The sequence below is a fragment of the Anguilla anguilla genome, chromosome 2 (genome assembly GCF_013347855.1).
Source record: "Anguilla anguilla isolate fAngAng1 chromosome 2, fAngAng1.pri, whole genome shotgun sequence".
Classification (NCBI taxonomy): domain Eukaryota; kingdom Metazoa; phylum Chordata; class Actinopteri; order Anguilliformes; family Anguillidae; genus Anguilla; species Anguilla anguilla.
This window is the reverse complement of record NC_049202.1, coordinates 59575437-59602539: the sequence shown is the minus strand read 5'-3', so window position 1 is coordinate 59602539 and position 27103 is coordinate 59575437. Positions and strand designations below refer to the sequence as shown.

The following is a 27103-nucleotide window of genomic DNA, read 5'->3' as shown; positions in this document are numbered from 1 at the left end:
AACCCACAGAAGAGACCGAACATCAAATCAAACTGACACAACACAAAAAAACTGCAATGCCAAAATCCAGAAGAGAAAAAATACATACAGGCACAAAGAAACCCTGTGGTGACCTTAAAGTAGTTTCCAATCCTTGTCCCGGTGCATCGATTCTGACCTGCCCTGGAAAATCGCTCAACAGTCAACTGCAGTTAATTAACAGATTAAGGGACTGATTTACGAAGAACTTTAACACGTGCAACACAATTTAGCACACAGAAAACTAATAACACAAGCAATGATTGGTGCCTAACAAATACCATGACCAATCATTGGCCTTGTTACTGGTTTTACGCGGTGAAGGTCGTAGTAAATCAGGCCGTAATAACGATGAGTAATAACGTGTGTGCGGTCCCTTTTGCTTTAGTACCTCCCCTCAAACTACAGTAAGGCAGCAGACTCCGCTGATTAGGCCACCAATTAAACTGTTTGAAGCCCTATAAACAAACAAACAGCTAATTAAATCAGAAATGAACAGCAATAATTTACCTCAAAAGCAACCCGTATTATTAAGGGCATAAATCTATCATCATAGCAGCACAGGCACGACCCAAACTAGGCCTACTCTTTACAACGTTAACAGCATCTAACTGCTGGCCATATAAAATCTGAACAAGCCAATGGGCCACCAGCTCAATCAAGCATGATTAATTTCAGCCACCTGCAAGTGAAGAGGCCCAACATCCCCAGCAGTGAGAAACACGGATGCATGCACGTGGCCGCTGGAGACCTGGGGCTCTACAGCTGAGCGGTCAAACACGGACCTCAAAGAACCTGATCTTCCCACGGTCCAGATAAGCCTGCAGTACGGCACGCCCTCTCAAGCGGGATACGGGGGACGAGGGAGGCAGAGAGCAAGAGACAGTGACGAGAGACAGAGAAAGAAAGAAGTAGGGAAAGGGATGGAGAGAGAGAAGGAGGGAGAGAGAGAGAGAGAGAGAGAGAATGAGGGAGAGGGAGGGAGTGAGAAGGAGGGAGAGAGAGAGAGAGAGAGAGAAGAGAGGCATCGAGATAGACAGGCAGAGAGAGAGGAGGGGGAGGGAAAGGGAGAGAGAAGGGGGAGAGAAAAAGAGAAAAGGAGGGAGACAGCAGGAAAGGGGAAAGAGTGAGAGAGGGAAAGGGGTAAAGAGAGATGCAGGACTTGTGGGGGGGGGGGGGTGTACTGCCAGCACGTGGGAGCAGAACCGGCCCAGCCAGCCGAGGGCTCTGCAGGGGGCAGGAGCTGAGGCCAGCCGAGGGCTCTGCAGGGGGCAGGAGCTGAGGCCAGCCGAGGGCTCTGCAGGGGGCAGGAGCTGAGGCCAGCCGAGGGCTGTGCAGGGGGCAGGAGCTGAGGCCAGGCGAGGGCCCGGCTGTGCAGGAAGAGCTCGTCTGTGCGGAGCGTCTCTCCCGTCAGCACGGACTCCGCGTCCAAAACCCGCCCCCTATTACAGCTGGAGCTCATCCTCCCCAGTGCGTTGCTGAACAATATTACACCTATTAACCGACCAATTAGGCTTGAGCAAACAGCGTCTGCCGCAAGCAAACAGCCAGACGACCTGGCCTGAGAGCACAGCATACCGCCAGAGACACAGCGCAACCCCAGAGACACAGCGCACCGACACAGAGACACAGTGCAACGCCAGAGACACAGCGCACCGCCAGAGAAACCGCGTACCGACACAGAGACACAGCCCTGGTATAGAGACTCACACAGCCCTGGTATAGAGGCTCACACAGCCCTGGTATAGAGGCTCACACAGCCCTGGTATAGAGACTCACACAGCCCTGGTATAGAGGCTCACACAGCCCTGGTATAGAGACTCACACAGCCCTGGTATAGAGGCTCACACAGCCCTGGTATAGAGGCTCACACAGCCCTGGTATAGAGACTCACACAGCCCTGGTATAGAGACTCACACAGCCCTGGTATAGAGACTCACACAGCCCTGGTATAGAGGCTCACACAGCCCTGGTATAGAGGCTCACACAGCCCTGGTATAGAGGCTCACACAGCCCTGGTATAGAGACTCACACAGCCCTGGTATAGAGACTCACACAGCCCTGGTATAGAGACTCACACAGCCCTGGTATAGAGACTCACACAGCCCTGGTATAGAGACTCACACAGCCCTGGTATAGAGGCTCACACAGCCCTGGTATAGAGACTCACACAGCCCTGGTATAGAGACTCACACAGCCCTGGTATAGAGGCTCACACAGCCCTGGTATAGAGGCTCACACAGCCCTGGTATAGAGGCTCACACAGCCCTGGTATAGAGACTCACACAGCCCTGGTATAGAGGCTCACACAGCCCTGGTATAGAGACTCACACAGCCCTGGTATAGAGGCTCACACAGCCCTGGTATAGAGACTCACACAGCCCTGGTATAGAGGCTCACACAGCCCTGGTATAGAGGCTCACACAGCCCTGGTATAGAGGCTCACACAGCCCTGGTATAGAGACTCCACACAGCCCTGGTATAGAGACTCACGCAGCCCTGGTATAGAGGCTCACACAGTCCTGGTATAGAGACTCACACAGCCCTGGTATAGAGGCTCACACAGCCCTGGTATAGAGACTCACACAGCCCTGGTATAGAGACTCACACAGCCCTGGTATAGAGACTCACACAGCCCTGGTATAGAGGCTCACACAGCCCTGGTATAGAGGCTCACACAGCCCTGGTATAGAGACTCACACAGTCCTGGTATAGAGACTCACACAGCCCTGGTATAGAGGCTCACACAGCCCTGGTATAGAGACTCACACAGCCCTGGTATAGAGGCTCACACAGCCCTGGTATAGAGGCTCACACAGCCCTGGTATAGAGGCTCACACAGCCCTGGTATAGAGACTCACACAGCCCTGGTATAGAGACTCACACAGCCCTGGTATAGAGACTCACACAGCCCTGGTATAGAGACTCCACGCAGCCCTGGTATAGAGACTCCACACAGCCCTGGTATAGAGACTCACACAGCCCTGGTATAGAGACTCACACAGCCCTGGTATAGAGGCTCACACAGCCCTGGTATAGAGACTCACACAGCCCTGGTATAGAGACTCCACACAGCCCTGGTATAGAGACTCACACAGCCCTGGTATAGAGACTCACACAGCCCTGGTATAGAGGCTCACACAGCCCTGGTATAGAGGCTCACACAGCCCTGGTATAGAGGTTCACAGTCCTGGTATAGAGGCTCACACAGTCCTGGTATAGAGGCTCACACAGCCCTGGTATAGAGGCTCACACAGCCCTGGTATAGAGGCTCACACAGTCCTGGTATAGAGGCTCACACAGCCCTGGTATAGAGGCTCACACAGCCCTGGTATAGAGACTCACACAGCCCTGGTATAGAGACTCACACAGTCCTGGTATAGAGGCTCACACAGTCCTGGTATAGAGACTCACACAGTCCTGGTATAGAGGCTCACACAGTCCTGGTATAGAGGCTCACACAGCCCTGGTATAGAGGCTCACACAGCCCTGGTATAGAGACTCACACAGCCCTGGTATAGAGGCTCACAGCCCTGGTATAGAGACTCACACAGTCCTGGTATAGAGACTCACACAGCCCTGGTATAGAGGCTCACAGCCCTGGTATAGAGACTCACACAGCCCTGGTATAGAGGCTCACACAGCCCTGGTATAGAGGCTCACACAGCCCTGGTATAGAGACTCACACAGCCCTGGTATAGAGGCTCACACAGCCCTGGTATAGAGGCTCACACAGCCCTGGTATAGAGGCTCACACAGCCCTGGTATAGAGGTTCACAGCCCTGGTATAGAGACTCACACAGCCCTGGTATAGAGACTCACACAGGCCTGGTATAGAGACTCACACAGCCCTGGTATAGAGACTCACACAGCCCTGGTATAGAGACTCACACAGCCCTGGTATAGAGACTCACACAGCCCTGGTATAGAGATTCACACAGCCCTGGTATAGAGGCTCACACAGCCCTGGTATAGAGGCTCACACAGGCCTGGTATAGAGACTCACACAGCCCTGGTATAGAGACTCACACAGCCCTGGTATAGAGGCTCACACAGCCCTGGTATAGAGGCTCACACAGCCCTGGTATAGAGGCTCACACAGCCCTGGTATAGAGGCTCACACAGGCCTGGTATAGAGACTCACACAGTCCTGGTATAGAGACTCACACAGCCCTGGTATAGAGGCTCACACAGTCCTGGTATAGAGACTCACACAGCCCTGGTATAGAGGCTCACAGCCCTGGTATAGAGACTCACACAGCCCTGGTATAGAGGCTCACACAGCCCTGGTATAGAGGCTCACACAGCCCTGGTATAGAGGCTCACACAGCCCTGGTATAGAGGCTCACACAGCCCTGGTATAGAGACTCCACACAGCCCTGGTATAGAGACTCCACACAGCCCTGGTATAGAGGCTAGGACTGGCTCATCTGAGAATGGCCGGTGTGGCATAGTGGTTAGGGAACTGGGCTTGCGCACTCCAAGGTTGCAGGTTTGACTTCTAGTTGGGGCACTGCCATTGTACCCTTGAGAAAACTAATTACCCTGAATCGCTTCAGAAAATACCCAGCTGTATAAATGTATTTTAAGTGAAAAATCAAAGTCAAACATGGAATGTCTCAGCAAAAACAAAAGCCTACACCCACAGCAGCCATGCTCTCACAAGATGCATGAAGAAATGAAATTAAGATGCATTTACTTTCATTTACAAATTTGGCATTAATCCACTTCTCACCAGCTATTATGCTTAACCTTCCAAAGTCAGTCCAAAGTCCAAAGTCACTGTCGATAGCTTCATCAGCGGGACGAAAGCACTGAAGAAGTGCACCGCTGAACGGCACCAAGAGAGCAAGGCTCACAAGATCGCGTGTGGTAAGCGAGCACCACTGAGTAACCCGTTCAAGTCACGCTAGCTAGCCTGCTAGTGTAACGCAGACTCACTGTATTCTGAACACCAAGTTAGCTCACGATGTTCCGAACAGTGAATCTTTCATGACGAACAAATAAGAAATTACATCCAGAGCAGCCGTGGTTTTTGTGTGTGTGTAAAGTCTAATTCCTTCCCTTTTCATAAAAAAACTTGGTACGAGACATGTACGCGATCCGATAAAATTGCCCTGGAAATGATCCAAAATGACCCCGAAACATATTTCACAAGGGCAAAAAAAGCCCTTGTTAAAAAAAGTTAATTTCCTACCCTGCTTCAGAGCGAGTCTAACTTTCAGCCACAGCTGAATATTGCCTTTTAACCTTTTCATTTTTTCCCCTTCACCAAATTAGAAATATCATTTCCTTAAGACGACGTTACTGCCAACACTTGGAGAACTGTGTTAATTAAGATGCAGGACACATGTAGCGCTCTCCCGCATTTTTCATTTTTGTCTTTCTGGGATGAGACAATTGGGCTCGAAAAGTGTTTGAGCCCACCCCCCCGCCCCCCACCCCCCCTCCCCTTCCCAACGGCATTCTGACTGAACTACCAGCGAGACCTTAGCGTAATGAGAATAATACTGAGCCTCACCTTGTTCATGTTGCCGGCCTGCTGGGCGTTCACGGCCACGTGGCCGCCTGCCTGTGGCGCCCCCTGTTGGGCCAGCGTCTCCGCCAGCGCGCTCGCTGCTCCGCCGCCCCCCGCCGCGCCGGCTCCGCCCCCTCCCGCTCCCTGCATGGACGAGCCCTGGTACTGCAGCCCCGCCCCGCCCCGGCCACGCCCGGCGGGGCCCAGGGAGCCGTTCATCACCTGGGCAGGTTGCGGGGGCTGGGGGCTCTGCCCGCGCAGGCCGTGGGGGGGGCCGCTGTTCAGCACGGCCTGGGGGAAGCCGGGCGGGACGGCCTGCTTCTGTGCTGGCGAGGGGTGCGAGGGCGACGGCGAGCCCTGGCTCAGGGGGCTCTTTCCCAGCATGCCCTGCGGCTGCGGGCTGGGCCCCAGGCCCGAGCCGCTGCCCGCCCTCAGGAGCTCCGACAGCTGCTTGTGCTTGGAGGCGGCGTCCTGGACCATCCCGCCCACCGAGGCCCCGCCCCCTGCTCCGCCCCCGCCGTTTGAGGGCATGGACAGCAGGCCCAGGTCGCCGCCGTTGGGAATCAGCTCATCCGGCAGGTCGTTCTCCAAGTCGAACAGGGAGACCAAGTCAACTGAGGGAGATAGGGAGGGAGGGAGGGAGAGAAGGATAAAGTTAGTCACTGCCTATGTTCACCACATGACGCTCCTCCTCCTCCAGTACGGACTGAAAGACGGCATTTTCTAAACTAACTGCGTCCATTGATTCCACACAAGATCCTACCCAAAATCCCTGTTTTGGCCAGACATTATGCAGAGAAGCGCATCTAATGTGAAATAGGACTGCTAATGTTCACAGGTGGTTAGACATTACCAGAGAAGACACGGTTTAATTTTGTTTGGAAATGTTTCAAAAAATAATTTCTGACCGAGACAAATGCACTGCAAATGACGATCCACGACTACCGATTTAACTCCAGTGAGAGAGTGGAGGGAGCCAGAGGGCGATTTTTGGGAAATCCCTCCTTCGGGATCGACATTTCTCTTGATCTTGAAGCTTTGCTGCTCCGTTCCGAATTGAGCCCTTTGATGCGACTGCACCCCTCGTCCTGTTTGGAGCCCTTTGCTCTTCCCAGACCCTCAGACCATCTCGCTAAGCAGACGCTGACCGAAACCGACTGGCGCTCAGCAGAGGCCTTCTGAGCCCACAGGCCGCACTGTCTCAGCAGATAAGCGACACAAGCAGGACTCAACACTTCCACACGCTCTAAGTGATGCAGACATGCTGCTGAAAGCGAGGGGGGGGGGTCAAAAAAGCACAGAGGCTCAACAAGCCGAACAGCCACAAATATCTGAGGCAAACTTCTGAGGGCAAAGCTGCACAGAAGAAATCTTTCTGTTTGAAACCATGAGCACTGGGCTCAGCTGCACGTGGAGGGGGGAGGGGGGAGGGGTGGGGTTGGCCTAAACCAGCTTTATCCGCAAACTCGCCACAGCACAAATCAGCCCCCGGGGACCGCCCACGCCCCCCAGACGTGCCACAGACGGCGGGCGGCGGTCGCTACGCTAACCTTAAATCCCAGCACGGCGAAACCGCGGCTTTCTGTTCCCCCGTACGGCAGACGTGCGTGTGGTGAAAACACCAACGCACCCGCTCGCTCTGACAGACAGGCACCAACAGCAACTGTGCAGCTGCAGTGTCCTCAGCTGGACCCGGGGCCCTGCTTCACAAAGCAGGATGACTGAGTTAGCTGGATAACTGCGCTGAGTAAAACCCAGAACCCTCCCACATCTGGAACACGGACTGAAGTAAAAAGTGCTGTTCCGGGGTTTTACTCAGCGCAGTTTCCCAGGTAACTCAGTAATCCTGTGTCATGATACAGGCCCCAGAACCTCAGGTAGCTCAAATCCAGGTTAGAGGCAGTGCTGCTGCTCTCTGGCCTGTAGGTAAATGGATGAGCTAGGCTGGACCTAATGGCCCATATTAATCATCACGCATTCTGAAAACAGACTCTGAATCAGCTGTGCACGTCCACAGTTGTGCTCAGGGTTATAATAATGCTGATCCAGGGTCAGTGAATCCTATACCACCCTCAGGAGAGAGCAAATGGCACTACCATGTGCCAAACGAACACCTAACTCAGCCCCTACTCACTGTCCACAGGGTGGGTGGGATGACACTGAAATTTCCCAATCATCCCATCACCACGCGGGACCACATGACAAAAAAAAAATACTACGTTAGCTACTGTGGGAGGGGAGGAACGGGTTTATTTCTCATTATAATATTCATGAACAGAGGGCAAACCACACACCGTTTCAACCGGTTACCTGACTTGAAGCCACACATCTACAGAGACACCAGCAGGCCTTCTTTCTCTGGTTTAGGGCTATGGCTCTACGGGTACAGGTATTCCCCGAAGTCCTAAAAGACCCACCCTGACACATTTAGCCACGGCCGTTAGAGAAAGTCGCCAGCTCAAAGGAGCTCACTCTTCAGAGGAAAGGAAAGCTGCTAAACTGGCTTACACTTTCGTTTCCAAAGTTCAGAGTCTGTGGCTCTTATTTTAAATGGGAGGCTGTTCCACTCAGCCACTCCCTCCTACCTCAACCGACAGCACCGCACGTTGAACAGTCACCAATAAACATTTCACTGCACGCACGTAGAGCAGAGGCAGCCAGCGGAATTCGAACCTTACTTTTATAACCAACAGCTGCCTCTAAAATGAGACTCCTAATTCTGAATGACACTGATTTGTTTCTGTCGCCATCTTTAGGGCCCTACGATTTCCGTGATGCGGAAACGCGGACGGAATCGCGGAATCCAGTCATAAAAATGTAATTAACGGTGAAACGCAAAATCTCGTGGAATTTAACAGGTTTCTGATTAAACTAATCAAAAGGCTTTATAAATTATTGTAAACAGTATAACAGCACTCCCTCTCATATGATATTGCTTAAATAAAATGACGAAGAGAAACATTTCCCCGTTTTGGGGAGTTGTGTGTGTGGCGGGGTTTTGTATGTGCGCGCGACTGCGTCCACCACATCAACGAACCTAGATAATGAACTCCTCACAGGCAAGCGTGAGGCACTAACTGTAGTATAACTTCGAAATAATAGCAGGACGTCGGATATGAAAACGAAAGCTTTCTTTATACTGAAAAGCAGTTGACATTTTGTACTTACAAACAATAAACAAACGCTAGGCTATTCACTTGGCATTTACGTCTCAGTCGCATATAAAATCACAAAAAAACGAGCTTTTTCTTCCTACTTTCTAGCTGCAAGGCATTCGGATACTTGAAGTTTTTTAACCATTCTAACGCCAATACAACATAAAAATGCATCTCGAATCAATATCAATCAAACATAATACAAATGAAATGTATTTCTTTTAACTCTTTCTTTTAACTGTAAATAATATAGATATAGTTTTACAGCTTTCAATGAATTACAATAAATTACCCATGTAACCTATTAAGTTACAACACTCACTGAGCTGAACACAAAGAGGCTGACAATCATGTATTTCAATGGAGAGGTCTCTGAGAGATGGAAAACTTAGACACAGATAGCTCTGTTCATTAAGCAGTTCTTTAAGTTTTGTTCATTGCTACAACAGATTTTTTTTTCAGATGTTGTCATTGTGAAGCTCTTTTGTGCAGCACTTTATTTGACCAAAATTAGCAATGGTTTGTTTTGGATTAAGCTATTCTGTGCATTGTTGTGTTCATTGGTATATATTTATTTCATATTTTCATTTGATTAAGGATGATAAATTGTTATTAATCTGTTAATGTTTTATGAATTCATTTGATTAGACGCTATTTTTGATGATAAAATTGTATTAGACCATAAAACACAGCATACAGAAAAAATAAAACGGTAAACACTGAATTTGGGGAAAAAAATAAAACAGAATTTCGAAAAAAATAAAACGGATTTCATAGGGCCCTACATCTCCCAGGCACGAGACATTCGGAGTCCCGCCATCTTTCTGAAATTCCTCCACAAGGAAACTGCGAGAGCAAACACTTCTGGGTTCTGTCTAAATACTCTTGAATGACTTTAAGAGCGCACACTATCTGGGCCACACCATCATATTTGAGCTGGAGCTCAAAAAACACACCCCACCCTAGCTTTCTGCGTTTAAGAGCAAAATCTAAAATGTCGTTTTGATATATTAATATTTATAGAATCAAACCTCATTATCCATCATTAATATCTGTCATTATTATACAAAAATATCTTACAGAATTGTTATTATGTTCATAATTTAGCACACCTATTAAGGATAATAATTCATCATATTTGTCAAAACAATTTATAGTTAAGAAAATTTCCAGGGTCTTTTTGGCAAAAATATCCCTAAAACTGGCGCTGGGATGTTTCCCAAATAGTCCAAGTGACCCAAATGCGTGTTAAAAGTTCTTCCTCCGTAGGAAGTGTCTTTGTGGAAACTTCAGGAAAATCAAAGATATTGAGAGGTTTCTATCTAAATTTGCAGGCATGTCTCGTATTCCATACTGTTTAACCTTACAATGCTATCAGATGTAGCCTCAGCTTCTCACAGATTCTGATAAAACCTCCTATTACCTTCAGTTAGGCACATAATGACAATAGGAAAATAAAGGTGAAAGTAATCTCTACAAATCACCATTAGCCAAGCTGAATTCAAATAAAGGATTTAAATTAATCCCATTGGCTAGCATTGGAGCACTCAACTGTAGCCGGTCCAGTTGCTGTATGTGTATTTTGGAAAGTTGAATCACGGCTCTGGTAGGAAAACTGTCATTTGTATTCATTCACAAGATGCAGGCTTGGCTTTTTTTGGGAGGTAGTTGATAATTTCAGGAATGTCTCCCCTGCCATAGGAGCATGTCACCTTATTGGCAAGTTAATATTAGCAATAATAATATTAGGTCCAGCGCAAACACAGTAAGAGAGGTCTGAGGTCAGGAAACTGGATGTGGAATTTGTTTTTGTGATTCACATGTTCTGGGCATATAGAATCTCAAAATGACTTGGGAAGCCACAATCTCCCCCCCCCCCCCCCCAAAGAAAATTATACCTATTTTTCCCATTTTATCTCTGAATTTCCACCCATTAGACAAGTAAGTGGCACATAAACATCCAGGCATATGCACACAAAAGTGCATGTGCACGCACACGCAAACGCACACACACACAGACAGACAGACACGCACACACACACACACACACACGCACACGCGCACGCACACGCACAGACAGACACGCACACGCGCACGCACACGCACAGCTGCCGACAGTGATACCCCTGCAATCCTTTGGACTGCCGCCAAAATGAAAAGCACCGTTTTGGTTTAGCAGTGCTGTGGAACGGGAGCCCTGGCAGGAGTCTCCCTTTGCTCTACCCTTCCCTCTCTCTCTCAGCCCCCCTCCCTCCGTCCCTCTCTCCCTCCTTCCCTCTTTCCCTCTTTCCCTCAGTCCCCCTCTCCCTTGAGTGCACCATGCAGTACCAACACTGGGCTAAAAATACCAGCAAGGCTTCCCCTCCCCTTCCCCCAGACCCCTACTATCAGTCAAAGTCAATCGGCCATTTAGACAGTCAGTCAGTCATTCAGACAGACAGTAAGTCAGACAGTCATTCAGACAGACAGTCAATCATTCAGACAGTCAGGCAGTCAGACAGTCAGTCAGTCATTCAGACAGACAGTAAGTCAGACACTCATTCAGACAGACAGTCAATCATTCAGACAGTCAGGCAGTCAGACAGACAGACAGTCAGTCAGTCATTCAGACAGACAGTCAGTCATTTAGACAGTCAGACAATCAGACAGTCATTCAGACAGTCAGGCAGGTAGGCAGGCAGTCAGTCAGTCATTCAGACAGACAGACAGTCAGCCATTCAGACAGTCAGGCAGTCAGACAGACAGACAGTCAGTCAGGCAGTCAGTCAGTCAGTCATTTAGACAGTCAGACAGTCAGTCAGGCAGGTAGGCAGGCAGTCAGTCAGTCATTCAGACAGACGGACAGTCAGCCATTCAGACAGTCAGGCAGTAAGACAGTCATTCAGACAGTCACACAGTCAGTCAGTCAGTCAGACAGACAGACAGACAGAGTCAAGGCAGTCAGTCATTCAGACAGTCACGCAGTCAGACAACACACAGTACCAGTAACAACCCATCATAGCAAAATCAGAACGAATGTGAAGACCAATCGGAGCATAGAAAATATCACATGGTTCATGAGACGGTATTTAAATCATTAACGAAAATTAGAACAGGAATGATGACAAATGCCATAAAGTACTAGTTTCATGTTTCTTACATTATAATGACTCACATTAGCCAGTTTAGGAGATCTCTGTTCACCTGGAGTGTGCTCGTTGTGAAGGCAGAACACAAGCATATGACTGCGCCTTGTCAAAACGACTGATTTTCTGATTTTAAATAAGGCACTCTAATTTCCCCCGCATTGTAAGATCCAGTTTTCCCATAGCATTTTCTCTGTGCCCTTTTCGAAAAGCACTTTCAAAGTTGAAACAACGGCGCGCCGCACGCTGTGCTGACGGAAGAGCACGTGTGCCCTGTAATTTAGACCAGCGAGAAATCCTCCCTCTCTGCCGTCGGACGGCAACGGATGCAGATTAAAAATGAAGGGCGTGCGTGTAAAAACGTGTATTTCATTTGGAGCTGGGCTCAGCCGGGGTTTGAGGCAGTAGCCCGTTCTGTCCTCGTCTGCCGCCGCTCGAGGGTAAATCCTCTTACAGGGAATGCGGCGGTGCAGCCTAAGGCTAAACAAGCGGCCTGACCGCCGTTCGAACCTGCGCCGGCCTCGACTCTCCACACCTCCTGCGCGGACTGAAACAACCTTTTTTATTCGTCAAATATTTTAATGCACATCAGCATCTTCTCCGTGAATCATGGAGAGGAAAGCTGCTGAATGTCAAAACCGTTTGATTTGCACTTTACAGAGTCAGGACTTTGGCTTGGCTCGCTATCTGAAGGGAGGCCGCTCGCACAGCACAGTGTCCCCATCGCTGTCGGCCTCCCTGACGGAGGACCTGTGGAACTGATTAGCAGCTGGCAAGAGGAGCGTCAGACGGCAGCAGACGAAGCAGGAGACGGTCGTGTTTTCTCTCCAAACAGAACCGCGGTTCCCGGACCGAGGGATGACTGACGTGTGTCCCCACTTTAAATAAACCGGGCCCTTCGCTTTTCATTTAACGCAAGACAGACTTAATTACGTTAGAGGAGACAGACGCGCCTCGCACGAAAGCCGAGGAGATGAGTCCACTTCACTCAGCGCAGTGACAGAACCGATGTGTGTAAAAGAATATGGATTTTATTCTTTCCTGGGTTGGAACTCGGCCTTGGACTGTATACGATCTGGGCAGCGTTCCAGTCCTGGACACGTGCCAGAACTGAGCTGGATGAGGAGAGCTAAAGCTACTGACTGAAAAGCAGCAGGGCTGCACCAAGCCTGTCTGGTCCAGCTACGGCCCGGTCCAGCTACAGCCCGGTACGTCTATGACCCAGTTCCGATATGACCCTGGTTCCAGCTCTACAGTGACACATTAGGAGAGCGAGACCGCCAGCACGACCAATCACATGACCCACAGAACCAAAGCTTAGGCCGAAGGGGCGGCTCTCCTTTTCTTCAACACCACGCCCGACAGCAGAAACCCAACAAAACAGAACTGATCCCCGCAGGCAGCAGGAGCGGAGGAGGCTGCGCTGGGGACAGACGGACGGACGGACGGCCTGGGCAGGTAAGAACGCTGGGCGGCGGCCCGCGACGCTCCTGGAGCTAGCGGTAAAGCGTGCGCACACAGCGCACGGTGAGGGGGACTCTCCTGCCAGTGCGGTCGGGTAACACGCCGCTAATGATCCTGCAGACGCTCCACTGCTTCCTGCCACAGGCTAGGTGCGGTTTCCCCTCCTCCGTCCCCTCCCCCTCTCTCTCTCTCTCTCTCTCTCCCTGTGTACTTATCCTTATCGAGCAGCAGCGCTCTCACACCAAAAACAGCAAATCCCATAGTATCGCTTACGCAGAGCAGGGTAAGTGTGGGCAACTACATGCACATGGACACACAAACACACATATAAACACGCACACACAGTGCAGGGAAATTTCATAAACTCATAATTCATAAACTACAAAGCACTGAACCACTCAGTTTTAAAACTGCTTCTTAAAGTAATAATCTCGAAGATTTTCATTAAAATAAATGTCTGTTAAGTCACTATCTATCGCCGAATTAGGTCACTTATTAGGTGATTGAGCATTATATGAATTTATATTATTATTATTTATGATTAAAGAATTGGGTGTCTGTGGCGACATTCCCGAGAAAAAATCACAAGCGGTGCATAGTTAGTGACGCGTTTTCCATCACCCATCAGTGGTTGGTCCGCCAGAGAGGGTAGGCGGAGCTAATGCAACAGGTTCACTCTTCAACTCACTTGTGTGTGAGCGGCATACTGTTTTTTCCGGTGTCTGCTAGCGTTACAATAACAGAGGGGGGGGTGGGGGGCAGTGGTGGTTATGGAACCCTAAAACGTTTTTGTGTAACATGAGAGGTAATATTATTTGTTGATGTAGATTTCGTATTACATTTGATGACAATGTAACGTTACTAAATTACATAGCTATTTGCACAGCTAACGCTAGCTACCGGATCATGTCAAGAAAGACAACATTAGTTTAGACAACGTTGCGCACAGTATCCATCTCTCATATCAGGTAATGTTGCGTTAGCTAGCTAGCTAATGTAATTAACACAATCTAATGTCAGCTAACAATTAGAAAAAACGCTAGCTAACGCTACCGACCGGTACCGACCTCGCAAACTGTCTCTCGAATGCAATGCTACCTTGTTGCAACGTTGCAGTGTAGCTAACTAAAGGCCAGTTCAGATCAATGATTCGCAACGAGACTGGATGGAACTCGCAAAATTCCAAGACGTCTGATTTTAAACGTTCTAAAACTGCACTTAGCGATTTGACAAGGTGGGTCTTCTGAGACCCCAGGGCAGGCAACGGCTCTGCTACTAACCAGTTCACACCGCTGCAATTTTATCTGCAACATTCAGTTTTGTCTCATTGCAAATCATTGATCTGAACTGGCCTTAACGTTACCGTTATTTACATTGCCATCAAGTTCATCATATATATACTATAATGATCGGAATAAAGCCGGGGTATAGGTGGGGAACAGCTGGGTCTGATTTCTGTGTAAAGATGTCAAGCTGGAGAAAACTAAATAAAAGAATACGGCAGTATGGATTAGCGTTGTTATTTTATTACGCTTCCTCATATGTTCCTTCAGCCATGGTGCCCTTTTTTGATGAAATCTACTTTGTTTTTGTTTTATTCTTGTTTTTTTCTTCTGATTGCTAATTTAACACCCAGCTCAGCTTTATTCTCGAACAGTTTAGCTAGCAAAACCAGAAACACCAGGGCAGTTGTTTCAAAAAATATCACACAACAATCATTCACGAAAAAAACTGTTTATTGTGCACAAGATACATAATTGCACGAGCCACAGCGAATCCCACAAATTCTTCTCTGCAGTGTAAAGATGTTCATACCGGGCGAAAGGATAAAGAACGTTTGTGGAAACTGATCATCACTAATTCTACCCCATGTCTGCTACAGCATTTTAACCTGGCTCGGCAGAGTAAAGACAGTTTAAGATAGCCTAATGCTAGACAATGAATGAGTATGTACATAACGTTACTTTTATAGAACCATTTTTTATTCAGTAAATAGCGTTATAGTTGGCGTGTCCCAGGTGCCAACTGACTGACGTCACACAGGCAACACTGGTTGGATCCGGTTGGATCTATGGGAAGTGAGGTCCAAAAACACACCTGCAATTACCGTTTCTCGCCATTGGTACCGCCAAAGAGAACGAAATGGAAATCTTCGAGATTGTAACTTTTAAAAAAATTAATTACAAATGTTGCACTGCTGACCAATTTTTCCGTTTGTTTGTTTATTTGTTATTTTCAGCCCGTTTTTCTAATTATAATTGCAATGGCAAAGCTTTGCGGTCTGTGATAATAGTGGATAACGTGCTTGAGGTGCTTTAACAAGTCGGGTGCAATGACCTCAGGACGTCTTTACTCAGCGAAGCACAGGCCGGGAAGAGGGTGCGGCAGCCATGGGGCCGCAGCCCCTTTTCTATTTTATTTTATGAGAGCGCGGGCAGCCGGATCTCGAGCGGAGAGAACAGCACGTTCTCGTCCACTCCGCGCGGCGGGAAACGCACATCTCCCACTAAGCCCCGCCGCTCAACGCAAGCAGCGGTCTTTATGCTTGTCTGAGCCCCCCCCCCCTTCTGATGTAACAGAACAACTTTCCCCCCTGATCTTCACACATCCTAAAACTCCCCCTCGCCCGCCAGACACAGGGTGTGTGACATATGCACACACATCCCGAGCTTCAGCTCTCTCTTCACATACTAAAGGAGGACGGGAGATTCAGCAATAAGACCAAACGCTGCTGGTCCCAGCGATGTTTTGGGTCTGAAAATCAGCATTTCCACATTCATCAGGGAAAAATAAAATCAACACCAATTATAAACCAATGATCAATTACTACTGCTGAAAAACCCCAGCCTCACACAGGTGGGGCTCCATTTGGATATAGGCTACGCTGTGCTTTTAATTCCCGTCACACTAGTGTTTCATTCACCATTTGATGTCTATAAGTTGTCGCCTGCTGTCTGTAACTGTGTTTTATGTCAGGTCCCCCTTGCAAAAAATATCGATCTCGATTGGGGTTTTTTTTCCTGGTTAAATAAAGGTTGAATAAAAAATAAAAAACATATTCAAAATATAAACAGCTATAACAGAACACTGACTACAACTTGGAAGAACCAATAGGATTGTGGGAAAACGCACACAGCTCACGCACAAACCTCCCTTTCCAGATGAAGCAGTGCTGTGATCTCACACTCCAGCCCCGGAGAGCTGAAGATTTTGGTGGTTTCCTTTCAAACAGCTGCCAATTCGGGAACTGGGAACAAGGTGAGCGGACTCTTTAGCCAACCAATGGCAACAAAAAAATATGCAGGAGGGAAACCAAAAGCCGTTTTCCACAAAGGAATTTACACACACAAATATCGAGCAGCAGAGACCTCACACTGCAGCCAGCTTATCCCATATCCCGTACAAACCCCTTACTCAGAGCAGAGTTAGGCCGGGCGTGTATAAACACACACACGCACTGTTCATACACATAAACAAAAAGAAAAAAAGAAAGTACGGAAAGTTTCAAAAGGACATGGTCATTTGCGATTGCACACAGCCTGGCCTGCATGCAAAATAAATCTGACTGAAATATCACATAGATCTCCTTCACATTTAATCCCTCATTAAGTACAAAGGTTACGCACACATTTACAAGTGGTGATTGTTTTGGAAAATGGCGACAGTAAAGCAAAAACTAAGAAGATAAGGACAGTGAAGGGCGGAGGTGACTGAGGAGAGTGAATCTGCACTGGAGGGACAAACCTGACAAACCGACATGCCCAACGCACCAAATCTTAGGAGCACCTGGACATCCAGGACTACCACCAACCTAATTAAAAAATTGCCTCAGATGGTCAGTCTCATAGGACCACCACCAAGGTGATCTACAAAATAAATCTACATGCTGCTGCTACAAAGGAAGGTAAAAGGATTTAATTCTGCTGTAGACATGCTGTTTAAATAACTGAGTTTTGAATAGTGAAAAATAAGAAATGGTGTCTATTTAGCATGTTCAACAATGAATTCCAATGACCGAATATATACGCAAGCACTCAACATTACTTTCGTAACAATTACTTTTCATTATTAATTAAAAGCACTGACATCATTGCTTGGCATGCACATTCAACATCTTAGCTCAGCAGATCTGCTAGGATTCATTAATGCATACTAAATATATAACGCGCGTTCTACAGAAAAAAATCACTTCGAATTGCAAAATTATCAGCATTTCAATGTTACAGTGGCATTGCTTACTTTGACAGTTATTAAATGTGAATGCATTTTAATTGAAAATGTATCAATCGGAATGCTGGAATTGCCCAAAATGAAGCACGATTAGTACTTTAGACAAAGAGGCAAGCCATCAGGGGTCACACAGCCCTTAGGAAAACATGGCAGTGCTAAAATCAGGGCCAAGTGCATTTAACACCTGCATGTATCGGACTGCAGTTTACTGGAGAACATGAAGCGGTGATTACAGCCTGTAGATCCTCTTTAATCTCATCATCATCATCATCATCATCTTCCAGCAGAAGAAGCCAAATGCAAAGGGTGCCAGACGGATGCAGAGCATTCACACACAACTGTGAACGGTAACACTGATGCACATCACAACACAACAGCACAGACCCACCAAAGAGTAAGCCGCAGGCATGATTTAAGCCGGGGACGGTTTTCTTCACGACACCAGTTTAAAAACAGCCCTTGCAAGTGAGCAACAGGCTGGAGCGTTCGCGTTTTCCACACCAAGAACAGAAAGCCAGAGCACAAAGAAAAATACACTGCATGCTATAAACCATGTTAGCGCAGGAATTAGCATTTTTTAAGCAGTAAAAAAAGAGCCAAAAAAACACAGTGTCCTTTGAGCCAATCATCTTTCGGTGTCTGACATTTGTGTTGTTCACTGATCATAACATTTACACAGTTGGCAGCACTGTGAGATTCAAAGAGCAGATGCTTCATTTGAATGAAAGACCAAAGCGAGATGTCATGCTCTAGCTAGCTAGTTCATGAGTAAATGAAAACAGAAATCACTCCCAAGGGTTTCTTAATATTATTAGCCTGTGCGGCAAAACTTCCTTTTGATCAGAATGTCAGAACATTTGTATCTTGTTTCATCCAAATAATCCTGCTGTTCAATCCCACTTCTGTTATAAATGTTGTAATAAAAATAGAAATAACACATTTATTGCGTTAACGTATTACCGTTGGTATATAACGGCAAAAAGTTATTTTGATCAGAACCCAAGTGAATTAGCGTAAAATGCAGTTTATGGAAAGACCTGTGTTTAAAAGACACACCACTCCATGCGCTAGTGCAAACTCAAGCAGATTCACCTTTGGGTAACACACCAAACGTTTGAAAGGTTACAATACAAAGACAGATGCGCACATGGCTGTCACAGAGCTTACCTGCCAGGCTTTATCAGTGACTGTGACTTCAAAGACAAACAAGGCGCAATCAGGCAGATGACTCAAAAACACGTAGGACCGGCCCCTGGGGCAAGCGGCACAGCTCACACAGAAATGCACACCAAGGCTCGACATCCACGCAGCTCAACAGCTGAGCACATAGCTGGAGACGCTGTTAACCACCGAAGCATGCTGGGAGCCGAGAGCTGCGACCGAGCCTGCGCTGAACCAGACGCTCGCTCCAGCTCCCGTCAGCCATTTTAAGGGAAAGAGAAGATACGCGGAAGGTATGGAACCAGCAGAAAGAGACTGAAAAAGTTGACATTAATGTTGTTGAGTGGACTGGGAAAGGAAGGAGAAGAGAATTGCGCTTACTGCCAGGGGAACTTCCTGGTGTGAAAGTTCTACACTCGCCCCCTACCCTGGCCTGGCACCCGGCCCGCTTCTCAGAAAGCTTCGGGCCACTCAGGTCTGCACCTCGAAAGGACGTCCCACAGGAGGGGGGGGGGGCACAGGAAAGGATGGGGGAGCTCGCCGGCGGCGTCTCGGACCAACGCTGACAGCGGAGTTTATTGCCTGCCGACGGCCGCTGTCCTCCCGCACAGAATTTCACCTGCGTGCGCTCGGGCCGGGCTGAGCCGCCAGCGTAGAGGAGGGAGACAAAACCCGCAGAGCCACAGAAGCTAAACCCTCTCCCTCCGGACCGTGCTGGCAATGCCCGTCAGCAAACCCTTTTGGCTGTGAAAGGTGCCGTTTCCTCCCCGACAGACCGGTGCAAATGTACTTATACATCCGACAAGTGGCACATAAATTTTGCATAAGCAGGCTGGTCCTATGCATTATTCATGGGGAGGGCGAGCGGCCTTAACCGGCAGGCCGTTTATAAACCGGGCAGTGCAGAAAGGCCACGTACTGAAGCCGCTGTGGGCAGGTACCTCACTGACAGGGGTAACAGCAGGACCCTGCTTCAGATCCAGCCTGCGCAACTCTCTGGACACAAACCTGCTTTCTTTCTTTTTTTAAAGGATCTTACGCCCATTTCCTCCAAAAGCAAGACGTTCGTTTTGTGAGTGCTCGTGCCCATCGCTGTGACCCTCTGTGAATTTGGGAGCGACCGGCCAAGCACACACTCATCCTGCCCCCCCCCCCTCCCGACCCCCACCCAAAAAACAAATTACATCAAGCTGTTTCCTCTCTGCGCCGCTTACCGCCAGCTAAACTAGCTCAGGCACTGAGCCGGAAGAGGCAGAGGGAATCCCATTGGCCAGAAAGGGCTCGACAGCTGAAGCTCCAACCTCCCAGGGTGATGTCATAGCCAATTACGCCCCTGTCATACAGAAATATGACCCCATGGAAAACCGACCCAAGGGCCACCTTTCTATATAGAAAAACGACCCCTGGGTCGTTTTTATAGTATGTAAGACTGACCCCAATTACGGTAGAATGACCCACGAGGTGTAATGTGGGTTTTACAATTGGGGTGAATTTACCATGGTAGAATAACCATCATAGCTTATGAAACCAAACACTCACTCACATTTTATCAGTGGGTTGAAAAGGGGGGGGGGGGGGGGGGGGGGGGTCACTTTTTTATAATAGAAAAATGACAAACAGGTCGCTTTTCTACGGGGGTCACTTTTCCATCTGACAGCCTAATTCAGCCAAGCCGGCGGACACACCAGGGCAGAGGCACAGTTCGGATTCAAACTCGGATCGTCGGGTTCATTCGCGCACCGTGACAGGATGAGCCAGCCGTTAGCCTGCAGTTCCCTAACCTCAGAACAGCACTGTGGTCTCCTACACACTAAGGGAAGGCCATTTTCTCCAAATTTTCTACAAGCTGACTTGTTCTCACCTTCACAGCCCTACTCAAGTAAACTTCTCTTCATTCACAAAATATGGCTAAACAAGAAACCTTACCTTGATTTGCTTGAGCTAGGCTAATTATTTCTCTCAACCACAGCTAGTGTCAGACTCGTGTAACCTGGACAATCCTCCTCAGATTCAATTTGTGTGGTGTCAGGAGTTCGAAAATTCCCAAAATTACAGCGAGCGGTAATTTTCCCTGGACAATTATAGAAAGTTACCTGGAAAATTCCCAAGCTTGGCAGCCCTATCCTCAGGTATTCTTTTTAAACCCCTTTTACTGCAGCAGACCTGCTTAACAGTGCCACAGAGCATTTTCTCCAGGATAGTCTATAACCCATGCAACAACGGTCAGTTCCCAGCATTACCGTAAGCCAGACACACTTTGACCCATTACACTATGGCAATTATTTTTGAAAAATGCAAAGAAAGACATTTGTTACATTTTCTTATTTTTATTTCTAAAGGTTTAAGAATGTACTGGCGAGTACTGGTTTACTCAAGTAAACGGTCCCACCCCTAGCACACACGCCACACAACCGCGATTACCCTTCAGTTCCAAAACTGGCCTGTGCACACTGCTGCTCAGGTGCCTGCTCTGTACAGACTCCGCCCACTCTACCTGCCGTGCCCTGAGTGGCAGCTGGTGGAATCTAATCTAAATCCGCAGAAAAGCAGCCCAGACACAAAAACCGGTATTCAATCGACATTTGTCTTTAAGTTCATCCTTCATTTTGGTTTGCAACCCAAGTGCCCGACAGGGCTTCACAGTGCTCTCATTTTAGTGATATTTCCGCTTCAAGATTGATGCGCACTAACTGTAAAAATTATTTAGGAGCTGGAAAAATCATCTTTTGACTGGACTGCATTAATGTGCTCCTAAATTTTTCACCTTCGGAGCCCATGCTCTGCTTGGAAACAATGTTAGCGTAGAGCCCTATACGTTTTGTTTTTTTTTCATTTTCCTCCACAAACAAAGTTTGGCGAGTTCAGCGATGACCAACTTAACTTTCCGAAAAGCATCTGTGAAGAGAAAAAAATTTGCAAATCAATGTTGCAGACAGACGCTGATGTAATCCAGAGTGTGTTACTGCACTCTCTCTGCGTTGCCGTCTCAATCGCCCTCTCCGTTAACTCGACTCAGAGCACGGACATCCACGCCAGTTTTATTCACTGGTACGCCCGTCACACGCTGGGGCGTGTGAGGCGCTGCAGGCTCTGCATGTTAGCGCGCTCGCCACACGCACGCGTGCGGGACATTGAGCACGTTTGGGCTGGCGGCTAACTCGGATCCCCGCAGAAGTGCGGAATTCGGGGGGCGCAGAGCGGAGGGGTGTGAGAACGAGACGGTGCCGACCTGCAGCGTCGGCAGACCGCTCTGAAAAAGAGAAAGAGTCCCGCCGCTAAATCCCACACAGCTGGTGAAGCGCACGGCCCTCTGGGTAATGCATCCGTGAGAGAGAGAGAGAATGGACATAAATATATATATATATACACACACACACACACACACACACGCACATATATATATATACATATAGAAAGGGAGAGAGTGCGGTCCCAGGCCTGAGACCTCAGAACTGCCCCGCCAGTTTTTCGGAAGGGAGTGCATAAGGATGAAGGCTCCATTCCCAGGTGGGACGCTGGCCCTGCACTCTTAAGCGAGGCATCGCTTCGGCACGTATCCAGCTGAGTGAATGAGCTGGAGGTACGACGACCGAAAGCTGCACACGAGTCGATCTGGATAGGAGCGTCTGCCAAATCCCAAAAACGCTAAACGTAAAGCGTCATGGAAGACTGGCCAGCCGTGTCGGGTTACTCCATGTCTCATGAGGGGGGGGGTTGTGCAGTTTGAGTACATTATGTATGAGGCCCCAGGAAAAACTGGCTGCTCCAGCACAGACCTCCTGCCAATGAATACTGTATTAGCCATAATTCATGAGCTGTTATCAGACAAAGATGTGAGACGACATCGCACATTATGGGGTCAGACCTTCGTAAGAGCCATCTGACCACTGTAAGAGGGGACAGACCACCGAAAGGGCCATCAGACCTCTGTAAGAGGGGACAGACCACCGACAGACCACCGAAAGGGCAATCAGACCTCTGTAAGAGGGGACAGACCACCGACAGACCACCGAAAGGGCAATCAGACCTCTGTAAGAGGGGACAGACCACAGAAAGGGCCATCAGACCTCTGTAAGAGGGGACAGACCACAGAAAGGGCCATCAGACCTCTGTAAGAGGGGACAGACCACAGAAAGGGCCATCAGACCTCTGTAAGAGGGGACAGACCACAGAAAGGGCCATCAGACCTCTGTAAGAGGGGACAGACCACAGAAAGGGCCATCAGACCTCTGTAAGAGGGGACAGACCACCGACAGACGACCGAAAGGGGACAGACTGCCGTAACAGTAAACAGACTGCCGTAAGATGGGATAGACTGTTGTGAGAAGGGACAGACCCCTGAAAGAGGCAACAGACCTCTATAAAAAGGGACAGACCGCCGTAAGAGGGGACAGGTCCGCGCACTCAGAGCAACACACAGTCGGGCTGAGCTTCCCTCCGAGTCCGGGAGCTGCGGATCGTCTCCAGGATTCAGATTCGCCTGACAGATCACAGCCAAAAAAAAGAGCAACTGTTACAGAGAGGGACGAACACCTGAGCAGCACTGCAGCTTTCCACAGAAACCCCAGCGGATTGGGCACCCGCGCGGGCGCCAGCACACTACCACAAATCAGCCCAGCTCACGTGTCTTCTGCAGACAGGAAAACCACACAGACAGTCCTGGCTGCACACCCAGAGAGGAACGAGCAGAGAGAAAGCACGGCACCCAGGTTTCGTCACCAGCACCTTCGGCGGAAAAGGGCTTTCCTGAGAAGGAAGCAGTCCACGCAGCACCTGAACAAATTCCAGCCCGCGGGACAAGGCAGAACATTTTTCGCCCGTCCTGCTCCACGGCAAAACATTCCCCGCTGACAATCGGTGACATCATCTGACTCTTAAACACCACTCAAGTTCCCTGGGCTACTTTGTGCTGAACGCAAACTACAAGTCCCAGCCAGACCAGATCAGGAAGGTACGTGCCATGCCGTCCCACACATTACATCTGCCCGGTTCTGAATGCTCTCCACTTTCATTTGTGCACCACACCACATGACAACTGAAAACATTAAGGCAGCATACCTACAAGCAAGGAACTAGAGAAGCCTCCATTATTCAAATGCATATTATCTTTCTGATGTCATCATCTTTCGGATGCCATTTCATTCCGGACGGACACGTTCCGCTCCTACCCGCGAATGGAATCAAACGTGACGGCTCTTGAAGAATTTGTTTTTGTGCCCCGATACGACGCGGGCCGAGCGTAGCGAGCGCTTCCGGGAACCCGTGGCTGTCGCGAAACGCGCGATCGGGCGCTAACTGGCGCGGCGGCGTCGCTGAGGAATCCGGCGTCGGGGGTGAACGGCAGGCAGCGCGAAAGGAAGAGAGGGGTTCCGCCGTCTCCGTCAGCGCGTTCAAGGCGAGAGAAACACACCGCGCGCGTTAACGCCCCGCGCCCCGCTCCCCCTCAGGGGATCGGCGCAGCGGTCCTTCAGAAAAGCCGATCCTCAGGGAGCGCAGGATATCCATTCAGGGGCACATCAGTGGTCAGGAGCGAGCGCTGTGAGAAAGGGCGCACCGCAGAGCCTTGCTTCAGGGCGGCGCTGCTGTCTACGGCACTCTGAGACCGCCGTGAGAACCAGCCTCTGAGAAGTGAGAGGCTGTCTGCTCCCGCTACGGGTCACACCCCCCCAACCCTAACCCTAACCCCCCCCCCCCCCCCCAAAACCCAGCAGCAGAGCTTTACTCTGCACTCTTCTGCAAAAACAGGGGGAGCGGCGTGCTCCTGGAGAGGAAATGCAGCTCATACAGAGAAACCCAGCACACTGCCCGCACGACCGTCTCATTCTCTGACAAACTCAACACCGGCCAAACACTCAACACTGCAGCGCAGCGCTAACACCAAACCCGCACTCACCCTCTGAGAGAGAAGCAGCGGTAACACCAAACCTGCACTCAGCCTCTGAGAGAGAAGCAGCGGTAACACCAAACCCGCACACAGCCTGAGAGAGAAGCAGCGGTAACACCAAACCCGCACACAACCTCTGAGAGAGAAGCAGCGGTAACACCAAACCCGCACACAACCTCTGAGAGAGAAGCAGCGGTAACACCAAACCCGCACACAACCTCTGAGACAGAAGCAGCGGTAACACCAAACCCGCACACAACCTCTGAGAGAGAAGCAGCGGTAACACCAAACCCGCACACAACCTCTGAGACAGAAGCAGCGGTAACACCAAACCCGCACTCAGCCTCTGAGAGAGAAGCAGCGGTAACACCAAACCCGCACTCAGCCTCTGAGAGAGAAGCAGCGGTAACACCAAACCCGCACTCACCCTCTGAGAGAGAAGCAGCGGTAACACCAAACCCGCACTCAGCCTCTGAGAGAGAAGCAGCGGTAACACCAAACCCGCACACAACCTCTGAGACAGAAGCAGCGGTAACACCAAACCCGCACACAACCTCTGAGAGAGAAGCAGCGGTAACACCAAACCCGCACACAACCTCTGAGAGAGAAGCAGCGGTAACACCAAACCCGCACACAACCTCTGAGACAGAAGCAGCGGTAACACCAAACCCGCACACAACCTCTGAGACAGAAGCAGCAGCAGCCGCTCCTGAGGTGAACACGTGAGGGTGTCGTCAGCCTTTTCGGCGTAGGGAACTCCACCTGTCCTGCAGGCTCCGAGCCACGCGCACAGCGACGCCTCCACCACGCGCGGAACACTGCGACGGCACTCTCTGACTACTTCCTCCTGGCTCTCAAAATGGTGCATGCGAGCCCAACCCACTCCACATGCCATTCACAAACACGCGGGCACACCGTGTGCTGTAGGCGAGTAAACATAGCAGATGACTTCATTACATATGCACAGCTGTGCATTACTACTGTCATTAAGAGGAGCCATGTTTACACCGCAGAGGTGCAGACCTAGACCGTTTCTGATGCATCAGAATGGAATTGTTTCAATGAGCAAATATACCAGGCAGTGTATACGGCAAGGTCACGTTTAGCCCCTGGGTCACCAGCTGAATAGCCCTGCCCTATAGGGTCTCACAAACAGGGAGGGGGGTGTGGTTCTCATCCCTCCTCCTCTGGCTTAGACAGATACTGCTGCAGCACAAATGAGGACGTGCACCAGCCACTGTATAATTACACAGAAAGGAAAGGCAGGCCGGCGTGAATGCGGGCGGCGAGCATCCCTTCAGTGCAACGCCCGACCACAACAGGGCAGCTAACTGGATTAAGAACGCTCCGCGCGGGCTACTGACCGCGTATAATCACCGACTGAAAGACCACAATGGTAAGCGTGCTGACTTCAATACTTATCTAACTGAAACGCATGCACCGCGTAGCTCACCGAGAACAAGCACACGCGCTGCGAGGTGGGCCAGTGTGACACAATTGTCTTACCATTGATACGCCGTTACTAGGACTGCTAAAAAGTGTAAATATATCGGCGTTACATTCTTGTAGCGGCAGAGGCTGTACATCTACTGACGCAATTCGCCCTTGTGAGAGATTTCTGAAACAGTGTTTCAGACCGGTACTGGAACTGTTTGGCTTGTCAACAAGGAAAGCGTCATAGTCGATATTTTACCAAGATTTCATTGTGATCCATTCACGTTTCGATATGAAAAATACAATACGAATTCTGATGCAGAGCACACAAGCGAGTAATGTTATGGAATGTTGTTTTACATTTTCTTACAACTTTAGTCCCAGTCATTTAAAAAATATTTTTGAAACTGCATCTGTGCCAAGCACGCTGCAATCACACAACATAGGAAACGACACAGCCTCTCATTATGCGTATGTGTACAACGGAGAACACGTTCCCTTATTTACTACCTCTTTTAGCTGCAACTGATCGTTTTACTTGCATTTATGGTTGACTGCACTGATCAGAAGGCCGTGTCTTTGGAGGCATAAAAGCGAAAACTTGCTTGTAAGAGCATTATACCGAGTGTCTGGACAACGCAGTCTTCCGCACGGGCAGCCGCGAACGATGTGCAAGACCGAGCTGGCCCACGCTTCCGATAGCCCCGACTCGCAATCTGCTTCACTGCCGTCTGGAGTGTGAACAGATTTCAGCAATATAAGCGTCAACTAAACCAAAAGTCACTGGACAGCGGCTTTGCTCTGCGTCCGTGGAGTTACGAACCCCCTGTAAACGTATGGTAAATGTAAAGCACTTCCCAGTTTGCTAGCGTTATGCTTTACATAACGCTTGACAGGCACGCGAGAAAACCTATCAATGCAATCCAATGTATGGATGGGTCGCGCTAGACCAGGAGGAAGGTCTTCCCAGTAATCAAACTGACATTTAAACACCAACTCAGACATCCAGCAATGGCCAATTTCAATGCCTGATGATATATCCCCGTCCCTTGGATACAACGGGTGGTCGGGCATCCCTTTCGATGCAATGCATGCGATTGCTCATGTTTTAATG

General features: G+C 49.2%; 1 protein-coding gene across 6 annotated transcripts in view; it reads right to left on the bottom strand.

The window, feature by feature from the left end:
* LOC118219849 (CREB-binding protein-like) overlaps window positions 1–27103 on the bottom strand; it is a 67194-nt gene that overhangs the window by 38562 nt on the left and 1529 nt on the right. For all 6 annotated transcript variants that reach the window (XM_035403312.1, XM_035403313.1, XM_035403314.1 and 3 more), the window contains exon 2: window positions 5540–6150. In XM_035403312.1, coding sequence (XP_035259203.1) covers window positions 5540–6150 — 611 coding nt within the window. The remainder of the gene's footprint in view (window positions 1–5539; window positions 6151–27103) is intronic.